This window comes from Rutidosis leptorrhynchoides, chromosome 11 (genome assembly GCF_046630445.1).
Source record: "Rutidosis leptorrhynchoides isolate AG116_Rl617_1_P2 chromosome 11, CSIRO_AGI_Rlap_v1, whole genome shotgun sequence".
Lineage (NCBI taxonomy): Eukaryota > Viridiplantae > Streptophyta > Magnoliopsida > Asterales > Asteraceae > Rutidosis > Rutidosis leptorrhynchoides.
Genome location: NC_092343.1, coordinates 227,879,000 through 227,903,763, shown reverse-complemented (window position 1 = coordinate 227,903,763; position 24,764 = coordinate 227,879,000). Strand labels below are relative to the sequence as shown.

Below are 24,764 nucleotides of genomic sequence, written 5' to 3'. Positions count from 1 at the left end.
TTTCACAAACGCGTCAATCTTCTCTTCCTCATCTTCGAATGCTCCCGGACACAATAGGCACAATTCTGTGAATCGTCTTTCGTACGTGGTAATATCAAATCCTTGGGTTCGTAACCCTCTAAGTTCTGTCTTGAGCTTATTGACCTCGGTTCTGGGATGGTACTTCTCGTTCATCAAGTGCTTGAATGCTGACCACGGTAGTGCGTACACATCGTCTTGTCCCACTTGCTCTAGATAGGTATTCCACCATGTTAACGCAGAACCTGTGAAGGTATGCGTAGCGTACTTCACTTTGTCCTCTTCAGTACACTTACTTATGGCAAACACCGATTCGATCTTCTCGGTCCACCGTTTCAATCCGATCGGTCCTTCGGTTCCATCAAATTCCAAAGGTTTGCAGGCAGTGAATTCTATGTAGGTGCATCCTACACGATTTCCTGTACTGCTAGATCCAAGGTTATTGTTGGTATGTAGCGCAGCCTGTACTGCGGCTATGTTTGAAGCTAGAAAAGTACGGAATTCCTCTTCATTCATATTCACGGTGTGTCGAGTAGTCGGTGACATTTCCTTCAAAATAGTCAAATGGAACAAGTTAATCATACAGAATATTAAGAGTAGTTAATAGTATTTCGTAGCATAATATGAACTCATTTATAAAAGCTTTTTCTTCATATTAACGTTTTATAAGTTTAAATTCGGGTTGTACCTACCCGTTAAGTTCATACTTAGTAGCTAATATACAATTCAACTACTACAATTCTATATGAAAAACTGATTATAATAATATTTCGCGTTCAAACTTTTATACAATATTTTACAAACTTACAATACCGCTTATTTTACATAAAGCATGAAATATAGCACACAATAACTTTGATACAAGATAGTTGTGAAGATAATTCTAGCTAGTACACAAGTCGTTCAGCAAAGGCAATAAAGACACGTAATTCATACGTCCAGAAACAAGTCATGCATTCTGGTTTTACTAGGACTACTTCCCATCCTTGGTCTTGTGGAACATAACCGTTATGGCCGTTGATAAGACAGCGTGTTGTAACGTCGTCAAAGGGACGAGGGTTACGTAATGTCTAACAGTCCCGTAACAATCTAAAAACCTCATTTCTTACCCCAATTACCGACTCCGTCACTTATGGAAACGTTTTGTTTAATAGTTGTAGCCCGATGTTCTTGTTCTCACTTTGGTGAGAAGCGAACATTACTAATCCGTAAGCATAACATGCTTCTTTATGTTGCATGTTAGCCGCTTTTTCTAAATCACGAAGTCCAATATTCGGATATATTGAGTCAAAATAATTTCTTAACCCGTTGCGTAAAATAGCATTTGGGTTCCCCGCAATATATGCGTCAAAGTAAACACATCGTAACTTATGGGTTTCCCAATGTGATATCCCCCATCTTTCAAACGAAAGTCTCTTATAAACCAAGACATTCTTGGAACGTTCTTCGAATGTCTTACAAACTGATCTCGCCTTAAATAGTTGTGCCGAGGAATTCTGACCGACTCTAGACAAGATTTCATCAATCATGTCTCCGGGTAGGTCTCTTAAAATATTGGGTTGTCTATCCATTTTGTGTTTTTATACTGTAAAATAGACAATAGTTAGATTCATAAAAAAAATACTTATTAATACAAGCAATTTTTACATATATCATAAAGCATAAGCAGACTATATTACATATATTACACCACACGAATACAACTATCTTATTCCGACTCGCTCGTTTCTTCTTGTTCGGTTTTGGTTCGTTTTGCCAAGTTTCTAGGGATATATGATGTTCCCCTAATACAAGCCGTCGTTGTCCACATTGGTTTAGAAAAACCTGGTGGTTTAGAGGTTCCCGGGTCATTGTTACAACTTAAGGACTTCGGGGGTTGACGATACATATAAAGTTCATCGGGGTTGAAATTAGATTTCTCTATTTTTATGCCCTTTCCCTTATTATTTTCTTCTGCCTTTTTAAATTCAGTTGGGGTAATTTCTATAACATCATCGGAATTCTCGTCGGAATCCGATTCATCGGAGAATTGGTAATCCTCCCAATATTTTGCTTCCTTGGCGGAAACACCATTGACCATAATTAACCTTGGTCGGTTGGTTGAGGATTCTCTTTTACTTAACCGTTTTATTATTTCCCCCACCGGTTCTATTTCTTCTTCCGGTTCCGATTCTTCTTCCGGTTCCGACTCCTCTTCCGGTTCCTCTTCGGGAACTTGTGAATCAGTCCACGAATCATTCCAATTTACATTTGACTCTTCATTATTATTAGGTGAGTCAATGGGACTTGTTCTAGAGGTAGACATCTATCACATAATATCAAACACGTTAAGAGATTAATATATCACATAATATTCATATGTTAAAAATATATAGTTTCCAACAAAAATGTTAAGCAATCATTTTTAAAGAAAACACGGTCGAAGTCCAGACTCACTAATGCATCCTAACAAACTCGATAAGACACACTAATGCAAATTTTCTGGTTCACTAAGACCAACGCTCGGAGACCAACTGAAATGTCCCGTTCTTATTGATTAAAAACGTTCCATATTAATTGATTTCGTTGCGAGGTTTTGACCTCTATATGAGACGTTTTTCAAAGACTGCATTCATTTTAAAACAAACCATAACCTTTATTTCATCAATAAAGGTTTAAAAAGCTTTACGTAGATTATCAAATAATGATAATCTAAAATATCCTGTTTACACACGACCATTACATAATGGTTTACAATACAAATATGTTACAGCAAAATAAGTTTCTTGAATGCAGTTTTTACACAATATCATACAAGCATGGACTCCAAATCTCGTCCTTATTTAAGTATGCAACAGCGGAAGCTCTTAATAATCACCTGAGAATAAACATGCTTAAAACGTCAACAAAAATGTTGGTGAGTTATAGGTTTAACCTATATATATTGTGACGATCGCTCCAAATCCATATGGACGAACACGTCATTCATTGATTTCATTGCGAGGTATTTGACCTCTATGTGATACGTTTTGTAACATTGCATTCGTTTGAAAAGGTATTTCATAAATGAATATATAAATTCCAGGTTTTTAACATCTGATGATTCCTAGGTATAGACAATCACCATTTAAATGGTTTACAATAATACATCTGTTGACAATACAGTCAAAATAAGATACATGGTAATGGTTTGGTGAATGCAAGTTTCTTGTATATAGCATGTATGACTCCAAGCACATAACTTGTATCACGTATGAGCAAACAGCGGAAGACTTCTAGAAACCTGAGAATAAACATGCTTCAAGTGTCAACACAAAGGTTGGTGAGTTCATAGTTTTAATATTACACATAATCCGTATATCAATGTGGATTACAAAAGTTCAGTTGTTTCATTCAAAATGTTTATCATTATGTTTTAAATAAAAGGTGGACCACAAGATTTCAGTTGTTTCATTCGAAACGTTTATCAATCGGTTCTACAAAATTGAGCACCCTGGTAACTAAACTTTAACGTTTATATAATTTGTACCCTCTGTATAATCATCTTAATAATACACGCAAACCAACGTGTACGCTTCTCAAATAGCATACGTCCGTTAAAAGGCTAGCGCTCTAGCTCGAACGGGGATGTCAAGCCCTATGGATCCATATACTACTACTCGCGCCCACCAGTTCTTATAACTGGCAGTTAACAGTTACCAAAGCTAAGGGATTTTTGGTTCAAACTCAGTGTAGAATTTAGTATGTACTTGTATCCATTGCGTTTAAAATAAATTGCATGTATTCTCAGCCCAAAAATATATATTGCAAAAGCAATTAAAAAGGGATCAATGAAACTCACTGTTTAATATTGATATACAATATTGCAGGAAAGCACGTAGACGCATCGGAGATGATAAACACGAGGTTTGATTCACAAAAATACTCCCGAACATTACCCATAACCTCCTTGGCAATAACCCATAATTTCCTTAGCTCTAGCTTGCTCGAAAACTCATTTTGAAAATTACTTGGACAGCACTCCGTCGTAATATTTGATGTACATTATTATTTTTGTATCGCAAAAATAATAACACTAATAATAAAAAATAATAAAATTAATAATAATCTTATTAATAATAATAATAATAATAATAATAATAATAATAATAATAATAATATAAATAATAAATAAAATAAATACGGAGTAATATGTATGTGTGTGATTATCTCGAGCCAAAAACTGCAATTTATAGCAATCATACCTGAAAAAGCACTCCATGCGATCGCATGGGATTTGTACTTCAAGGCCATGCGATCGCATGGCACCCTGGGACAGCTCACAAATTTTTAACATTTTGCTTGTCGACATATTAAATAAATATAAATATAATATATATAATTTATATAATTAATTATATATTATATTAAATTCACGTGCATAGTTGACTTGTAATTTTTGTTCCGATAAGTCGTACGTCATCACTCGACTTATGTCCCGGTTCCGATTTCTCGAACGCATTTTCGTACGCTTAGAAAACTTGCATTTTACATTTCGTGACACGTACCTTTGTCAAAATATAGCCTTAAATTATCCCTTAATTATATCACTCAAAGTGTATCTTAAACTTTCGAGTGTTTTGGTCATTTACTTCTATAAATCATCGTCTCGCTATTTGTTAAAATACATTTTTATAATAGTGTTTTACTGTAGCAAAGTTACTGTAGCAATTCACTGTAGCAAAGTCAATTTCACTGTAGCAAATAGTGATTTTCGAAAACACTGTAGCATTTTGAGTAATGTGGCAATTTGAAAACACTGTAACAAATTAGTGTTTAACTGGTTCATCTTAAACGCTTTAGTTAACTTATCTAAATATCAATTGAATCAATAAACGAATGTTACTATCGTTTATTATATATATGTATATATCTTTTTAATATACATAAATCAGTTTTTAAATACACATTGGAAGTTATTTATAAATAAATTTTAATAATAAATATTTCAACTTATCATATACATTCAAATAGATATTTAAACCAATAAGTTTAATGTACGGTATCAAACAATTAATACATTGTTACATTTTCATGTTATAGTATATATGTATCTATTTACATATAATTGTTCGCGAATCGTCGAAAACAACCGAAGGGTATTTAAATATATAAAAGTAATTCAAAAATTTTGAGATTCAGTTTTACAGACTTTGCTTATCGTGTCGGAAATGTTAATCATACAAAGATTAAGTTTAAATTTAGTCGAAATTTCTGGGTCATCACACAAATCATAATAATAGACCACAAGATTTCATATTTCAATACACATCCCATACATAGAGATAAAAATCATTCATATGGTGAACACCTGGTAACCGACATTAACAAGATGCATATATAAGAATATCCCCATCATTCCGGGACACCCTTCGGATATGATATAAATTTCGAAGTACTAAAGCATCCGGTACTTTGGATGGGGCTTGTTGGGCCCGATAGATCTATCTTTAGGATTCGCGTCAATTAGGGTGTCTGTTCCCTAATTCTTAGATTACCAGACTTAATAAAAAGGGGCATATTCGATTTCGATAATTCAACCATAGAATGTAGTTTCACGTACTTGTGTCTATTTTGTAAATCATTTATAAAACCTGCATGTATTCTCATCCCAAAAATATTAGATTTTAAAAGTGGGACTATAACTCACTTTCACAGATTTTTACTTCGTCGGGAAGTAAGACTTGGCCACTGGTTGATTCACGAACCTATAACAATATATACATATATATCAAAGTATGTTCAAAATATATTTACAACACTTTTAATATATTTTGATGTTTTAAGTTTATTAAGTCAGCTGTCCTCGTTAGTAACCTACAACTAGTTGTCCACAGTTAGATGTACAGAAATAAATCGATAAATATTATCTTGAATCAATCCACGACCCAGTGTATACGTATCTCAGTATTGATCACAACTCAAACTATATATATTTTGGAATCAACCTCAACCCTGTATAGCTAACTCCAACATTCACATATAGAGTGTCTATAGTTGTTCCGAAATATATATAGATGTGTCGACATGATAGGTCAAAATATTGTATACGTGTCTATGGTATCTCAAGATTACATAATATACAATACAAGTTGATTAAGTTATGGTTGGAATAGATTTGTTACCAATTTTCACGTAGCTAAAATGAGAAAAATTATCCAATCTTGTTTTACCCATAACTTCTTCATTTTAAATCCGTTTTGAGTGAATCAAATTGCTATGGTTTCATATTGAACTCTATTTTATGAATCTAAACAGAAAAAGTATAGGTTTATAGTCGGAAAAATAAGTTACAAGTCGTTTTTGTAAAGGTAGTCATTTCAGTCGAAAGAACGACGTCTAGATGACCATTTTAGAAAACATACTTCCACTTTGAGTTTAACCATAATTTTTGGATATAGTTTCATGTTCATAATAAAAATCATTTTCTCAGAATAACAACTTTTAAATCAAAGTTTATCATAGTTTTTAATTAACTAACCCAAAACAGCCCGCGGTGTTACTACGACGGCGTAAATCCGGTTTTACGGTGTTTTCCGTGTTTCCAGGTTTTAAATCATTAAGTTAGCATATCATACAGATATAGAACATGTGTTTAGTTGATTTTAAAAGTCAAGTTAGAAGGATTAACTTTTGTTTGCGAACAAGTTTAGAATTAACTAAACTATGTTCTAGTGATTACAAGTTTAAACCTTCGAATAAGATAGCTTTATATGTATGAATCGAATGATGTTATGAACATCATTACTACCTTAAGTTCCTTGGATAAACCTACTGGAAAAGAGAAAAATGGATCTATCTTCAATGGATCCTTGGATGGCTCGAAGTTCTTGAAGCAGAATCATGACACGAAAACAAGTTCAAGTAAGATCATCACTTGAAATAAGATTGTTATAGTTATAGAAATTGAACCAAAGTTTGAATATGATTATTATCTTGTATTAGAATGATAACCTACTGTAAGAAACAAAGATTTCTTGAGGTTGGATGATCACCTTACAAGATTGGAAGTGAGCTAGCAAACTTGAAAGTATTCTTGATTTTATGAAACTAGAACTTTTGGAATTTATGAAGAACACTTAGAACTTGAAGATAGAACTTGAGAGAGATCAATTAGATGAAGATAATTGAAGAATGAAAGTGTTTGTAGGTGTTTTTGGTCGTTGGTGTATGGATTAGATATAAAGGATATGTAATTTTGTTTTCATGTAAATAAGTCATGAATGATTACTCATATTTTTGTAATTTTATGAGATATTTCATGCTAGTTGCCAAAAGATGGTTCCCACATGTGTTAGGTGACTCACATGGGCTGCTAAGAGCTGATCATTGGAGTGTATATACCAATAGTACATACATCTAAAGTCTGTGTATTGTACGAGTACGAATACGGGTGCATACGAGTAGAATTGTTGATGAAACTGAACGAGGATGTAATTGTAAGCATTTTTGTTAAGTAGAAGTATTTTGATAAGTGTCTTGAAGTCTTTCAAAAGTATATGAATACATATTAAAACACTACATGTATATACATTTTAACTTAGTCGTTAAGTCATCGTTAGTCGTTACATGTAAATGTTGTTTTGAAACCTTTAGGTTAACGATCTTGTTAAATATTGTTAACCCAATGTTTATAATATCAAAAGAGATTTTAAATTATTATATTATCATGATATTATGATGTACGAATAATTCTTAATATGATATATATACATTAAATGTCGTTACAACGATAATCGTTACATATATGTCTCGTTTCAAAATCATTAAGTTAGTAGTCTTGTTTTTACATATGTAGTTCATTGTTAATATACTTAATGATATGTTTACTTATCATAATATCATGTTAACTATATATATAACCATATATATGTCATCATATAGTTTTTACAAGTTTTAACGTTCGTGAATCACCGGTCAACTTGGGTAGTCAATTGTCTATATGAAACCTATTTCAATTAATCAAGTCTTAACAAGTTTGATTGCTTAACATGTGGAAACATTTAATCATGTAAATATCAATCTCAATTAATATATATAAACATGGAAAAGTTCGGGTCACTAGAGTTAGGATTAAATTAAAGATGATTAGCTTAGAGAAGATGATTAAACAGACGTATATGTTACTGTATATAGTTATTAACGCGAGTTAATACAGAAAAACATTATGGTTCAATGGTTGGAAGTGTGGTTGTTGAGCGAGAGGTCTCGGGTTCGAGCCCGGCCGGTGACATATTTGTTATCTTTTTAAGGTAGTATTCCTATTATTAATTATTATTATTATTATTATTATTATTATTATTATTATTATTATTATTATAATTATTATTATTATTATTATTAATTATTAATATAAGTATTATTAATATTATTATTATCAAAATAAGTATCCTTATTAGAATTATTATTATTATTATTATTATCATTTTTATTATTAGTATTATCAAAAGTATCATTAAAATTATTATTATTATTAAACATTTACATTATTATTATAGTTATTATTATTAAAAATTTTATTATTATTATTATTATTTAACATTAATATTATTATTTTTAACATTATTATTATTATTATTATTATTATCATTTTTACTACTAGTATCATCATCATCATCATCATCATCATCATCATCATCATTATTATTATTATTATTATTATTATTATTATTATTATTATTATTATTATTATTATTATTATTATTATTATTATAATTATCAATATTACTATTAATATTATTATTGTTATTGCAATAAAAATTACTTATATAAAAATATATTTAACAAAAACTATATTAATATTCTTATAATAAATATTAATTATTTATTTAAAAGCATATAAAATAAATATATTAATTAAGTTATTAACAAAACATATAATTTATTAAGATAACATTAATATCACTAATAATATATAAATTTGTTCGATTACAATTATATGTGTTAATATATACATATAAATGATATAGGTTCGTGAATTCGAGGCCAACCATGCACTTGCTCAGTGTCGTCGTATGCATATTTTTACTACAAAATATCGTATCGTGAGTTTGTTTGCTCCCTTTTTACTAAATGCTATTGCAATAAATATTTTGGGACTGAGAATACATGCGCTTTTATAAATGTTTTACAAAATAGACACAAGTACTCAAAACTACTTTCTATGGTTGGATTATTAGACCGAATATCGCCCCTTTAGTCTGGTAACCTAAGAATTAGGGAACAGACCCCCTAATTGACGCGAATCCTAAAGATAGATCTATGGGCATTGACACGCCCCAGTCAGAGAATTTGAATTGCTTTAATACTTCGATTTAAATGGTGATTACGATTGCCTATAAATATATACTGATTGCGATTGCTGGTATATAGTATCCTGATTGCGAAGTGCCGGTATGCGGGGGATATTCTATATGCATTATGTTAATGTCGGTTTCCAAGTGTTCATCATATGAATGGATTTTATAGCATTGACCAAACCTGCACTTTGAAACGAAAATGAAATCTTGTGGTCTATTGAAATTATTGAAATATTGTTTATGATAAACCTATGAACTCACCAACCTTTTGGTTGATATTTTTAAGCATGTTTATTCTCATGTATGAATGAAATCTTTCGCTGTGCATTTGCTCATTTTAAAGATATTACTTGGAATCACTCATGGCATATTTCAAAAGACGTTGCATTCGAGTCGTTGAGTTCAAAAATACTATTATTAAGTAAATGACAGATTAAGTCATTTATAGTTTGGATATATTATGAAATGATATGCATACCTGTCAACTTTCGTTGTAATGAAAGTTTGTCTTTTAAAAACGAATGCAATGTTTGTAAAATGTATCATATAGAGGTCAGTACCTCGCAATGGGACCAAATGTTGAGGACTTCGTCCAGGTGGATTTGGACGGGCCTTGACATTTGGCATCTCATTTATAGGTTGTTGATTCTCCATCATTTGCTCTAGCCTTTGTAATTTTCACTTGTGACTTTGCCCAAAGAGTTTTTACATTGTGTTAAGGTGAATTATACTAATCAATAATCAAGACCGGGTCGGGGTGATTGATCACTTAATTTTTAAAGTGAAAGACGATCATTAGGGCCCAAAACAATCATCAACATCCCCGTCCACCCCTTTAATCTCATTGCACTCAATCCTAAATTAAGTAATATTAATATAGGATTGATCATGGACGATCTCTGAATTTACCAAATTCCTATACTACTATACGATTAGGTACACTTGCCTAGTTGTATATTAGTCTTTTAACCGATATTTTTCATTAAGAAATTATACACTCGATTTTTACACATCAATCACCAAAATCAAGTTTATTAACAAATATTATAGCATGATCACCATAATCACTCGATTTTCAAAGCACAACAAAATATGACAAAAGTTAAACATACAAAGCACTGAAAACCAAATACACAACCCTGCAATATAAAAAGTAAAGAAGAGGAAGATTATACCAAACTCCAGCAAAGCAATACAAGCGCTGCAAGGTTAGAATAAGAAATAAAATTTTTTATAAGAATCGCAGAACAGATTTATAGTATCTAAAAGGAATCCCTTCCGAACAAACTCTAATGGCTACAAGAAACAAGTCTTCAAAGCACTTAGAGCCATGTTTTCACACCAACGGAGTTGACAGATCAAAGATTAACGTGCTTCACTTGAATCGCACGCGTTGACTCATAGAGAAGAAAAAAATGAACGAAAGAAGAGTTACGAGGGAGATATCTAAACAATAATCTCAAAAACAGCAAAGTAGAACCACAGAAGAACGAACCAAAACGAAACCCTAACTTTTTAGAACAATTAAAGTTTGTAATCTAAAGGATGAATCACCACAAATCCACCAACAAAAAAAAATAATTAAAGAACCCTTTAGAACAACAAAACACCGTTCAAGAACCCAAAAAGATGATGAAACCCTAAATCACGAAAACTCTAGAACAAATTTCGAACCACGATATCCACAAAGAGCGAACTATAGCTCTGATACCATGTTGAAATGGAGTAATATATATATATATATATATATATATATATATATATATGAATTATTTTATGGTTCTTTATAAATGTAGACCCTTACAAATTTTAGACCATGTCAAGTTGCACCTTTAATATATGCTAGGAGACGCTCATGTTGTATATGTATACATAATGTTTTTTTATGTTTTTTATGTTGTATATGCATACATAATGTGTTCAAGTAAAAAAAAACTATATATAAATAATCTCTAGTTAGTGAACTCCAAGGGTAGCCTAGTAGTAGGGATGGCAGAGACTCAAGTCAAATCCTCACATACTACAATTATTTTGAGGTCTTGCCTTTCAAAAAATAAAAATAAAAATCTCTATTTTTCGTAATACTTCCTTTATCGCATTTGAAATACCCCTTAAAAAATTTTATTTGATTTAAGATAGGTTTTAAAAATGTCAATTTTGTGTTTATATTTAATGTAAGTTTAACTGAACTTATTTAAAAAATGAATAACTGAGAGTACTAGATGAAGATAAAATGGAGAATATAATGATATTTAATAGTTATTTTTTTTGTAAGTAAGTAATTATTTTAATATATATATATATATATAAAATAAATAATGAGGTGAACATTTATTTATTTGATTATCAGTGAAAATAACTATGTCTTTAAAATGTACGCCTACGGCCTATAAATGTGGATCACCCGAGGACCAAACATTAAGATTATCGGACAGGTTAAATTACGTTTCCATCATTGAATAAGTACAATTAACCAAGTTATTAACTAATCTTTACATATTAACTTATTAATTGCATTTTACTTTAATTCTAAGTTGGGTTTTTCGTGAAGCACCCAAACACACAAGTAGACTTGTAGACGCATCTAATAAACAGTTTGCCATTATATAACTTCTTGCAGCCATACCTTTATGATCACATACATATTGCAGTACCCATAACTATTTCCCTTTTTACCAACCACCCACAATAATAATAACCAACAATGTGGTTCATAATTTTCTTATCTTTTTTTGTTTCTTTTTTGCATCATACATCAACTTCTCCAGTTTCTCCAAATTTATTGCCCATCAATCTGTTGGATGGGTTTCAAAACTATACTGCAATATCCGAATTTCGACTACTAAATAGAAGAAAACTCGGAGCTTGTTTAGACCCAAACCCGTACGTTAAGATACACGTAAACGCAAATTCTAAGCTTGGAAATGACCAGATGATCAAGGTTACGGTTAGTGGTGTATTGTTTCCTTCTGAGAATGATTGGGTCGGTATCATTTCACCTTCACATGCCAAGTGAGTATACGTATTTATAGTATATATGTAAAAAAAAATTTACATATCATCCCAAAAGATCTGAAACCTCACTAGAATCATATCATAAGGTGACCAAGGAAAAAGGGTCGGAAATAGTCACAAGCTACCCGGATAGACTGCGTACATCTGAGTACAAAATACTGCTCTTCCCTAGACAGTCTGAGCAAGAAAAACTTTATATCTTTACCGGTTTTATATAATATGTATGTATAGTTGCAACACAATTGGGTTACTAAAATTGGAATAATTGCAGTGTTGATGCTTGCCCTCAAAATTTCATCTTGTATGAGCAGACTGGTGATTTTAGTGAACTACCACTCCTCTGCCATTATCCTGTTAAGGTAAGTCTTGACAACTTATATCTATAATCTTTATAAAATTTCACACACATGGTTAATGATCCATATAGCTTGGTGTACGCAAGATGTGTATTGTTACACATTAGATCACACTCGGTTTTTGATCTCACGATTGTAGTTTTAAAATCTGTGTGGTCAAATATCTAAAACTCATCTTGCTATTAATAGAAGTGACCAAATCCCTTCAATTCGGTTATTAGCACTTCGCCGTTTTGATATAATAAAATACGGAATAAGAACCCATTAAATTAAATTAAATCGTATATTATTATATAAGATTTAGAATTTAGATAGGAATTCAGATTATAAAATGTTCATTAACAGTATTTTATTGTTAAAGTAATAATCTAAGTGGATGGATTACTATAATTTGGGGTTAATTGCCTACTGTTAACAATTATTTTGTTTTGACTTTTGAATCAGTCCATGAAAATTGAATTAAGCAAGGAGATTTTTTAGCCATTAATTTATTTGTATCTTTTCAAGAATATGCTTAGGCCCGCTTTGTTTTTTTTTTTTTTTCTTAAGAAGCTCTGTTGTATTGAATTTAAATAAGAAGTATGTGAGGATTAAGTGACAAATAAGTAATTATTGTTTGTTTTATGTGTTAAATAACCGTTTAAATAATTGAATTTATCAAATTAACCATGTATATAGGTAGTTCTAGAGTAGTTATTAAAAGTCGAAATCTAAATAGAAATTCACACTTTTTGAATTTTTTATCATTTAAATGCGACTTATCTAGTAGGTCAAAAACAAACTGTTGTCAAAGACTTCCCATATTAAGTTTTATATTATTATTAAGTCATAATCAAACATGGTCTTAGTTTGTTGAGCTTTAATCAAGTATGTCCTACAATATTGGATATTGGATATGTATTATTGAACGGTTCAAATTCATACAACCTAGAGGCTCAAAACTTTGAGTTCCAAACTTTAGTCTTGCACTTAAATAAATAATCAAATCAAAACTAAGTAAAAATGGAGGTTGAAACAAGAAAAGTCGAAGAAAAAACCAGACCTCTTTGTGTCTTATGGATTTAGCAGTTTTCGAAAAAAAAAATCTGCTAAAAAGCATATCACAAAATGTTTATTCACTTACCACTTTAAAAAACGTGCTTTTTATCTATTTCATAAACAATCAATAACTTTAACTTGTTTTATGAATAAATGTGTGAGCAAATATTATCCACGTATTGGTGATGTGTATACTTTTTACTTTATCAATTCATCCACAATAGTGCTTACGACAATGCAAGTATAATATCGTTATTTCATATACACTTGTAAAATCCTATATAATGTTTGCGGATGAGTACATGTGCAACGCACGAGCTCATAAATCTAGTAAGATATATATCCTGGATGTATGCATACTTATGTGTATGATCATTTGCTTTTTAGAACTCGAAAAACTTATTTCTAGAAGAAAAAAATTTTGCTAAATATTTTAGAGAACTTTGAAATAACTATTTGTTAGTTGTGTCAAATTCCAAAAATTCAATTAGCGCAATTGAAGAAGCAACTAATTCAACAAACAAAAGTACAACTTTAATTACCACCATAAGAACCATCAGAATTATAGTCCAACACCAACTTGTTGGGATTAAATGAAACGAATAATATGCTTAAAACTTAATATGAGGAATATTTATATAAATCCAACTTTTAAATTTAGATCCAAGGGATCAATCAGAGTGTGACATGTGGCGCGACAATCACATGTGATTTAAAAAAAAATTCTAAAAAGTTTTTTTTCAAAAAAAAAAAATTTTAAATTTTTTTTTTCAATCATATGTGATTGGATTTAACATGCAATAAATCACATGTGATTGTACATGCCAATTACATGTGATTGAAAAAAAAATTAAAAATTTTTTCTTTTTGAAAAACAAGAAAAAAATTATATTTTTTTTTCAATCACATGTGATTAGATTTGACATGCAGAATCACATTTGATTGGGTTTTACAATCGCATGTGATTGGATTTAACATGCTAAATAAAAAAAAATTGAAAAAAAATTAAAACAATTTTTGAAAACAAAATATTAAAAAAGAAAAATTTGAAAACAAAAATATGAATAATTTTTTTTTTTCAATCAATCACATGTGATTGTCACGCCACATATCGAACTCTGATTAATCCGTTGAATTTCAAGCAAATACGCAAGGTCGCAAGGTACCTTGCGCCTTACGAGGGCATTTTGTCAGTTTTTTTTTTTTTTTTTTTTTGGCTCAGGTGCAAGCGGACCAAAATATTTGGACATTTTGGTGATAATCCCGATTACAATTCAACTTAATATGAACAAACTAAATGAGAAAAAGATTGAATGTTGTTTTCTTTCTTTTAGTTAATTAATACAAACTAATGTAAGCATCTTTTATACACAAATACTGAGTAATAGCTTCCTATTGACCCCTTAATATAATTTCATTTTATGTGATTTTGAACTAAAAAAAGTTACATTTTGAAATATGTGAATCCTCCTAATCAATGATGGCCAACTAAAGATTGACATCCTCTAGTTGATCATAACAAACAGAACATGAGATAGAGGTTGCCATCTTTATATCATTACTAGAGATTTTATGCTCAATTATCATTATCATCACATTATATAGTGGCCTGATAAAGAGTTCAAAACAGCCATGTGATACTCTTGTTAGTCTGCGTACATTAAAATAAAAATACTTGGTTTTCTACCGCCCTTCGTCGTAAAGTAGTCCCCGCGAAGTAGGCAGTGGCGGTACAAGGATTTTTTTCACCGAGGGCAAAAAAAAATTTCAAACGGTAGCAAATTTTTTGGAAAAATATGGGAGTTTTGGGGGAAAAAATGGAGGTTTTTAGCTAAATTATGGAGGTTTGGGTCAAAAATATGTAGGTTCTGGGCAAAAAGAAATCCACCGAAGGCAAAATCGAATAATCCAAAACTTTTACACTGAAAATTGCAAATCCACTGGAGCGGCCGCCCCCACTTGTCCCTTCATAAAATCGCCCCTGGAAGTAGGTAAGATGAATAGGAAAAATCTCCCCCGTTTATCCTATAGTTGATGAAGTTGATCAACGAGATCACATTTGTAACGACCTGTCAAAATCGCTATTGACGCGGCACGTTAATCATTGATTCCACGGTGAGGTTTTGACCTCTATATGATACGTTTTGATAAAATATTGCATTCATTAAAATAAGTGACTTTCTAAACATAGAAAGTTATAAACATGTGGGTGAGTGCTTAGGTATAAGCAAATTCCCAAAATACATAAGTTTTTATCATACAGTTTGACATCACAGTCAAATTATTTATTACACAACGCAGTTTTATTTCGAATGCAATAAACTTTATACAAAGCATGAGAGACTCCATGCAGGCAACAAGCACATCACAGCGGAAACAGTCTAAGGACCTGAGAATAAAACATGCTAAAAAGTCAACACGAATGTTGGTGAGTTATAGGTTTAATTGCTTGAGTCATAAATATATAAAGATAGACCACAAGATTTCATCAAAAGTTTATCAATAGATTCTACGTAACAGAGCACTCTGATAACTAAACTTTAACGTTATAATGATAATTACCCCATTCGTTTTAATACACGCAAACCAACGTGTCATAAACTCAAATAACATACATCCGTTAAAAGGCTAGCGCTCTAGCTCGGACGGGGATGTCAAGCCCTATGGATCCATATACAATTATTCGCGCCCACTAGTCCATATCCTATGTACTGGCAGCTACTAGTTACCAAAGCTAAGGGATTTTCGGTTTAACTCAGTGTAGAATTTAGTATGTACTTGTGTCTTATTGCGTTTAAAATAAATTGCATGTATTCTCAGCCAAAAAATATTTAAAGTATTTAAAAAGGGAGATTATAAACTCACGGTTCAATATTGAGATTCAATATTGTAGGCAAATTGCGTAGACGTAATGATGGTAGACGACTGTATGGTTGGCCTTGGATTCAAGAACAATACCCCGAACAATACCCAATATTTCCTTAGTTTAAAACGGTTTGAAACCCGAATTAAAAACACCCTCGTATATACCTTATTATTATTAAACTTAAATTTAAAATTATAATTATAATATAAATATAAATATAAATATTGAGAGAAAGAACGATATTTGTGTGATTTTTTGTGTCGAGCAAACTGGCGTATTTATAGTACTTTTCCTGATTTTGAGGCCCATGCGATCGCATGGGTTTTCAGTGCTTTTGCCATGTGATCGCATGGCTAGGCTGAACAGCTCATTTCTGCTTTGTTTTCTAGTTCGTCGACATCAAATAGTGTTACTGTAGCAATAGTGCTACTGTAGCAATAGGGTTACTGTAGCAAATAGTGTTTTACTGTAGCAAAGTCGTTTTCACTGTAGCACTGTAGCAAAGTCGTTTTCACTGTAGCAAATAGTGTTTTACTGTAGCAAAGTCGGTTTCACTGTAGTAAATAGTATTTTACTGTAGCAAAGTCGTTTTTACTGTAGGAAAGTCGTTTTTACTTGTACATCTTATAATATATACATATATATATATATATACATACATACATATATACATATAATTGTTCATGAATCGTCGAGAGTAGTCAAAGGTAATTGAATATATGAAACAGTTCTAAAATTTTGAGACTCAATCTTACAAACTTTGTTTAACATGTCAAACTAATAAATCGTATAGAGAATTGGTTTAAATAAGTCGAAATTTTTTGGGTTATTACAGTACCTCCCCGTTAAAGAAAATTTCGTCCCGAAATTTTGAGTAGTACCTGTTTTATGAGCGATATCAGTGAACAAATATGGATATTTTTGCCTCATTTGATCCTCACGTTCTCATGTAAACTCGGGTCCTCGTCTAGCGTTCCAACGAACCCTAACTATCGGTATTTTGCTTTGTTTTAATTGTTTGACCTCACGGTCCATGATTTCAACAAGTTCTTCGATAAAATGGAGTTTATCATTGATTCGTATTTCGTCAAGAGGAATTACGACATCCTCTTCAGTTAAACATTTCTTTAAATTTGACACGTGAAATGTGTCATGAACACTACTAACTTCTTGCGGTAGCTTTAATCGATAAGCAATTGCTCCAATTCTTTCGGTGATTTCAAAGGGTCCTACGTACCTAGGACTTAGCTTTCCTCGTTTATCGAATCGTACAACGCATTTCCAGGGTGACACTTTCAACATGACTTTGTCGCCCACTTGAAATTCTAGCGGTTTTCTTCTTACATCAGCATAACTCTTTTGGCGACTCATGACCGTTTTCAATCGCTGTTATATTTGAAGGATCTTTTCGGTGGTTTCATGAATAATTTCTGGTCCAGTAAGTTGTCTTTCTCCTACTTCACTCCAACAGATAGGAGATCTACACTTTCTACCGTAAAGTGCTTCAAATGGTGCTGCGTTGATGCTCGTATGATAGCTGTTATTGTATGACAATTCTGCCAACGGTAAGTGTCGATCACAACTGGTTCCAAAGTTAATCACGCATGCCCGTAACATGTCTTCCAATGTTTGTATTGTTCTTTCACTTTGACCATCTGTCTGTGGGTGATAAGCGGTGCTCATATCTAATCGAGTTCTCAATGCTTTTTGTAATGACTGCCAAAAACGTGATGTGAATCGGGTGTCGCGATCAGATATGATGGAGATGGGTACACCATGCCTGGAAACTACTTCCTTCAAATATAGGCGTGCTAATTTCTCCATACTGTCTGTCTCCTTTATTGGTAGAAAGTGAGCTGATTTAGTTAGACGATCAACTATCACCCAAATAGTATCATGACTACTTGCAGTCCTTGGCAATTTCGTAATGAAATCCATGGTTATTCTTTCCCATTTCCACTGCGTGGTTGTTGCAGTAATCCTGACGGCTTTTGGTGCTCAGCTTTGACCTTTGCACACGTCAAACATTTGCTTACATAAGTAGCAATTTCTGTCTTCATATTAGGCCACCAATAGAACTTCTTGAGATCGTGGTACATTTTCCCATTTCCTGGGTGAATTGAGTACCTCATTTTGTGTGCTTCATCCAGTACTAGTTGTCTTAGATTACCATGTTTTGGTACCCATATCCTATCAGCAAAATACAGGGTTCCATCGGCTTTTACTTCAAGCTGTTTTTCTAATCCTTTGCTCATTTCGCCTTTTTCATTTTCTTCTTTTAAAGCTTCTAACTGTGCTGCTTGAATTTGCTTTGTGAGATCGGTACGAATTGTAATGTTCAAAGCTCGGACCCTAAGAGGTTTTACTCTTTCTTTCCGACTTAGGGCATCAGCTACAACATTAGCCTTTCCGGGGTGGTAACGGATTTCACAATCGTAATCATTTAACAACTCTACCGAGCGACGTTGTCTCATATTGAGTTGTTTTTGATCAAAAATATGCTGACGGCTCTTATGGTCGGTGTACACTGTACACTTGGTGCCATATAGATAGTGTATCCATATTTTGAGTGCAAAAACTACTGCTCCAAGTTCCAAATTGTGCGTCGTATAGTTCTTTTCATGAATTTTTAGTTGTCATGAGGCATATGCGATAACTTTTGTGCGTTGCATTAATACACATCCTAAACCTTGGTGCGAAGCGTCACAATAGATCACGAAATCATCATTTCCTTCTGGTAATGAAAAAATGGGTGCATACGTTAACTTCTTCTTTAATAACTGGAATGAGGATTCCTGTTCCGTGGACCAATCATACTTCTTTCCCTTTTGAGTCAATGCAGTTAAGGGTTTGGAGATTCTAGAGAAATCTTGAATGAATCTTCGGTAGTAACCAGCAAGACCTAAGAATTGGCGGATTTGTGTTGGAGTCTTCGGTGTTTCCCATTTACTAATGGCTTCGATCTTAGCAGGGTCAACTTTAATTCTATGTTTACTGACAACATGGCCCAAAAATTGTACTTCTTGTAACCAGAAATCACACTTCGAAAATTTTGCGTACAGTTCTTCTTTCTTGAGTACCTCCAGTACCAGTCTTAAGTGTTGCTCATGTTCTTCCTTGTTCTTCGAGTAAATCAATATATCGTCGATAAAAACAATGACAAATTTGTCTAAATGCGGTCTACAGATGCGATTCATTAGATCCATGAATACTGCTGGAGCATTAGTCAATCCAAAAGGCATGACTAAAAATTCATAGTGACCGTAACGGGTTCTGAACGCGGTTTTAGGAACATCTTCTTCCTTCACTCTCAGCTGATGATATCCGGAGCGTAGATCAATCTTAGAATAAACACTTGATCCTTGCAATTGATCAAACAAATCATCAATCCTCGATAATGGGTACCGATTCTTGATCGTTAATTTGTTTAATTCTTGGTAATCTATGCACATTCTCATAGATCCATCCTTCTTCTTGACGAACAGAATAGGAGCACCCCAAGGTTAAAAGCTGGGACGAATAAATCCACGGTCCGATAATTCTTGCAACTGATTTTGTAATTCTTGCATTTCTGAAGGTGCAAGTCTATATGGGGATTGGGCTACAGGTGCGGCTCCTGGTACGAGATCAATCTGGAATTCTACACATCTGTGTGGAGGTAGGCCCGGTAATTCTTCTGGAAATACTTCGGGATATTCTCTTACAACCGGCATGTCATCAATGCTTCTTTCTTTAGTATCGATCTTCTTTACGTGTGCCAGAATAGCATAACAACCTTTTCTTATAAGTTTCTGGGCCTTCATACAGCTGATAAGGTTCAGCTTCGAGTTGCTCTTCTCCCCATAAATCATTAATGACGTTTCATTCTTACGAGGGATGCGGATTGCTTTCTCAGCGCAAACAACTTCCGCTCTTGTTTTGGACATCCAGTCCATGCCAACGATTACGTCAAAACTTCCTAATTCTACGGTTATCAAATCGATTTTGAAGGTTTCACCAGCGAGATTTATTTCGCAACCATAGCAAATTTTATCGGCTTTTATCAGTTTACCATTAGCTAATTCAATAGTATATTTATCGTCTAGAGGCAATGATGCACATTTTAGTTTTGAACTAAAGTCTTTACACATATAACTTCTATCAGCACCCGTATCAAACATAATAGAAACTAGTTGATTATTAGCGGTAAACGTACCCGTGACAAGATTAGAATCCTCACGTGCTTCACTGGCACTAACATTAAATGCCCTCCCACGTGCGGGTTCTTTGTTCTTCTCCTTATCAGGGCATTGATTTATAAAGTGACCAGACTTCCCGCATCCAAAACATTTCTTGACATCGGTCGGTTTTGTCTTTACTTCAGAAACGGTGGCATAACAATCTTTCGCCACATGTCCTTTCTTGTTGCACTTATCACAGACCACTTGGCAATAACCTGCATGATGTGTGTAACATCTTTTGCAGAACGGATTTGGTCCCTTATAGTTTGGACTTGCAGTTGCCCCATCTTATTTACCTTTAAAAGTTTCTTGTTTCTTCAGGTGAGTACTTCTGCCCTTATAGTCTTCCCATTTCCTCTTTTCTTCAGTTGTCTTGACTTCGGTAATTGGTGCCTTAATCGAACTCTCTGTGATCTGGTCCATGAGTTGGTGTGCCATTGTCATGGCTTCTTGCATCGTATTCGGTTTGGACGATGTAACATTTCCTTTGATATTGATCGATAAACCGTCAATATACATTTCTATCTTTCGTTTCTCGTTTGGCACCAATTCGGGACACAACAAGGCTAGTTCCATGAAACGCTTTTCATAGTTATTGAGATTCGTGCCGAAAACCTTCAGATTACGTAACTCAGATTCCATTTTTCTGATCTCGTTTCGAGGACAGTACTCCTCGATTAGCATCTTTTTCAGTTCTTCCTAAGAGATATCATATGCCGTATCTACTCCTTATGCTTTAGCATAATTGTTCCACCAAGTAAGTGCACCGTCTTGCAACGTGCACGAAGTATACTTTGACTTGTCTCCATTCGTACAATTACTGATTTTGAAAGCGGACTCCATCTTTTCAAACCATCGAGTTAGACCGACTGGTCCCTCGGTCCCACTAAACGTCTGTGGTTTGCATCCTTGAAAAGTTTTGTATGAGCATCCGTTTTGTGAATTTGTGTTCATGGTTGCTGCTTTGGCTGCTGCTTCAGTTGCTGCTTTTACTGCCTCGGCTGTAGAAATTCTTTCATTCACATGTTTCTCGACTAGTTCCTCGAACTCAGCATCCGACATTTGAGACATGTTTCTTCAATAAATACAACAGAGATAATTTAATCATATAGAATATTATAGGTAAAATGAGTTGTCAATAGTTAATCGTAGCATATTAATAATATGAACCAATTATTATTAAAGCCTTTTCTTCTTATTAGCATTTTATAATTATTTCTAGGGTATTACCTACCCATTAAGTTCATACATAATAGCTAGTACAAGGAATTAACTACTAAAATCCTAATAATATTCCACTATGAAAAATTATAGCGAGTTACTACGTTATTATGTAATAATAATAATAAGAAGTAGTAATAATACAAATAATCATTCCATGCATTTATTATTAATAAACCAAAATAATACAATACCATACAATACCGATATTTTACATATGCTTATTCTACATAACAAGATAGAGTAGCACACATAAGCAATAGAATAGCGCATGAAAGATTTATGGTTGCGAGGTCGTTTATTCAGAACTATCAGAAACTTCTTCCCATTTGGTTCTCTCTGCCAATTGTTTGTGTGTGCATGGTCCGACAGACATTCTAGCAGTGTATTTAATTTTTGGTTGGAGTTTTGAGTTACCCGTTGCCTCAGTGGGTTTAATACAATAAGGGTGGTTACGGATCGAATGGTCCTGTTCCTTTTTAATAATTAAGGACTTTTTATTTTTGTGGTTCTTTATAGCAAGTTTGACTTCCTTTCCTTTGTTAACTTCTTTTTCAGTAATATCCTTTACTTCATCCTCCTCCTCCTCACTGATCTCACCTAATGAACTGTCTGAGTCATGTGTAGGAGAATATGTACGGGTGGTCATGAACCGATATCTGCCAGGCGTAATAGGCACAACCCGCCAGTCGGCTGTGTATCTGGCCCAATGTCCATGTTCGTTTAGAAATGGACGATCCTCGTTTATTCCAGGGATCATGGGTCCATGCCAACGATACTGTGGCTCCAGAAAACTAGAGCTGGGTGGAGCTGGGACCTCCTCTGAGTTAACCTGGAGTTGAGATTCCCCAGCTAACACAATTTCTTCTTTAATAGGTATTGGAACGTCCTTTTTAGTTGTGGAGAGAATAGATTCAGTGTCCGATTCTGAGTCGTACAAAATAATAGGATTAGAAGAAGTCATCTATCACATAATTGAAATAACAATTACGTTAGCATATAAATATATCATATATAGTGTTTTGACAAGATGATAAGCAAAAATCGGTAAAAACAGATATGGTCATAGTCCAGACTAACTAATGCATCCTAACAATTACCAGTTAAACACATTAATGCAAATTCTGGTTCCCTATAACCTCAAGCTCGGATACCAACTGTAACGACCCGTCGAAATCGCTATTGACGCGGCACATTAATCATTGATTCCACAATGAGGTTTTGACCTCTATATGATACGTTTTGATAAAATATTGCATTCATTAAAATAAGTGACTTTCTAAACCTAGAAAGTTATAAACATGTGGGTGAGTGCTTAGGTATAAGCAAATTCCCAAAATACATAAGTTTTTATCATACAGTTTGACATCACAGTCAAATTATTTATTACACAGCGCAGTTTTATTTTGAATGCAATAAACTTTATACAAAGCATGAGAGACTCCATGCAGGCAACAAGCACATCACAGCGGAAGCAGTCTAAGGACCTGAGAATAAAAAATGCTAAAAAGTCAACACGAATGTTGGTGAGTTATAGGTTTAATTGCTTGAGTCATAAATATATATAAAGATAGACCACAAGATTTCATCAAAAATTTATCAATAGATTCTACGTAACAGGGCACTCTGGTAACTAAACTTTAATGTTATAATGATAATTACCCCATTCGTTTTAATACACGCAAACCAACTTGTCATAAACTCAAATAACATACGTCCGTTAAAAGGCTAGCGCTCTAGCTCGGACGGGGATGTCAAGCCCTATGGATCCATATACAATTATTCGCTCCCACTAGTCCATATCCTATGTACTGGCAGCTACTAGTTACCAAAGCTAAGTGATTTTCAATTTAACTCAGTGTAGAATTTAGTATGTACTTGTGTCTTATTGCGTTTAAAATAAATTGCATGTATTCTCAGCCCAAAAATATTTAAAGTCTTTAAAAAGGGAGACTATAAACTCACGGTTCAATATTGAGATTCAATATTGTAGGCAAATTGCGTAGACGTAATGATGGTAGACGACTGTATGGTTGGCCTTGGATTCAAGAACAATACCCCGAACAATACTCAATATTTCCTTAGTTTAAAACGGTTTGAAACCCGAATTAAAAACACCCTCGTATATACCTTATTATTATTAAACTTAAATTTAAAATTATAATTATAATATAAATATAAATATAAATATTGAGAGAAAGAACGATATTTGTGTGATTTTTTGTGTCGAGCAAACTGGCGTATTTATAGTACTTTTCCTGATTTTGAGGCCCATGCGATCGCATGGGTTTTCAGTGCTTTTGCCATGCGATCGCATGGCTAGGCTGGACAGCTCATTTCTACTTTGTTTTCTAGTTCGTCGACATCAAATAGGGGGTACTGTAGCAAATAGTGTTTACTGTAGCAAATAGTATTTACTGTAGCAAATAGTGTTTTACTGTAGCAATGTAGCAAAGTCGTTTTCACTGTAGCAAATAGTGTTTTACTGTAGCAAAGTCGGTTTCACTGTAGCAAATAGTATTTTACTGTAGCAAAGTCGGTTTTACTTATACATCTTATAATATATATATACATACATATAATTGTTCATGAATCGTCGAGAGTAGTCAAAGGTAATTGAATATATGAAACAGTTCTAAAATTTTGAGACTCAATCTTACAGACTGTGTTTAACGTGTCAAACTAATAAATCGTATAGAGAATTGGTTTAAAT

At 33.1% G+C, this 24,764-nt stretch overlaps 1 protein-coding gene across 2 annotated transcripts in view; it reads left to right on the top strand.

Moving 5' to 3' along the window:
* Positions 1-11,990: 11,990 nt before the first annotated feature.
* Positions 11,991-24,764, top strand: part of LOC139877097 (nucleotide pyrophosphatase/phosphodiesterase-like) — a 32,247-nt gene continuing 19,473 nt past the window's right edge. For both annotated transcript variants that reach the window (XM_071864510.1, XM_071864511.1), the window contains exons 1-2: positions 11,991-12,347; positions 12,622-12,709. In XM_071864510.1, the coding sequence (XP_071720611.1) occupies positions 12,040-12,347; positions 12,622-12,709 (396 nt within the window). In that variant the 5' untranslated portion in view covers positions 11,991-12,039. The remainder of the gene's footprint in view (positions 12,348-12,621; positions 12,710-24,764) is intronic.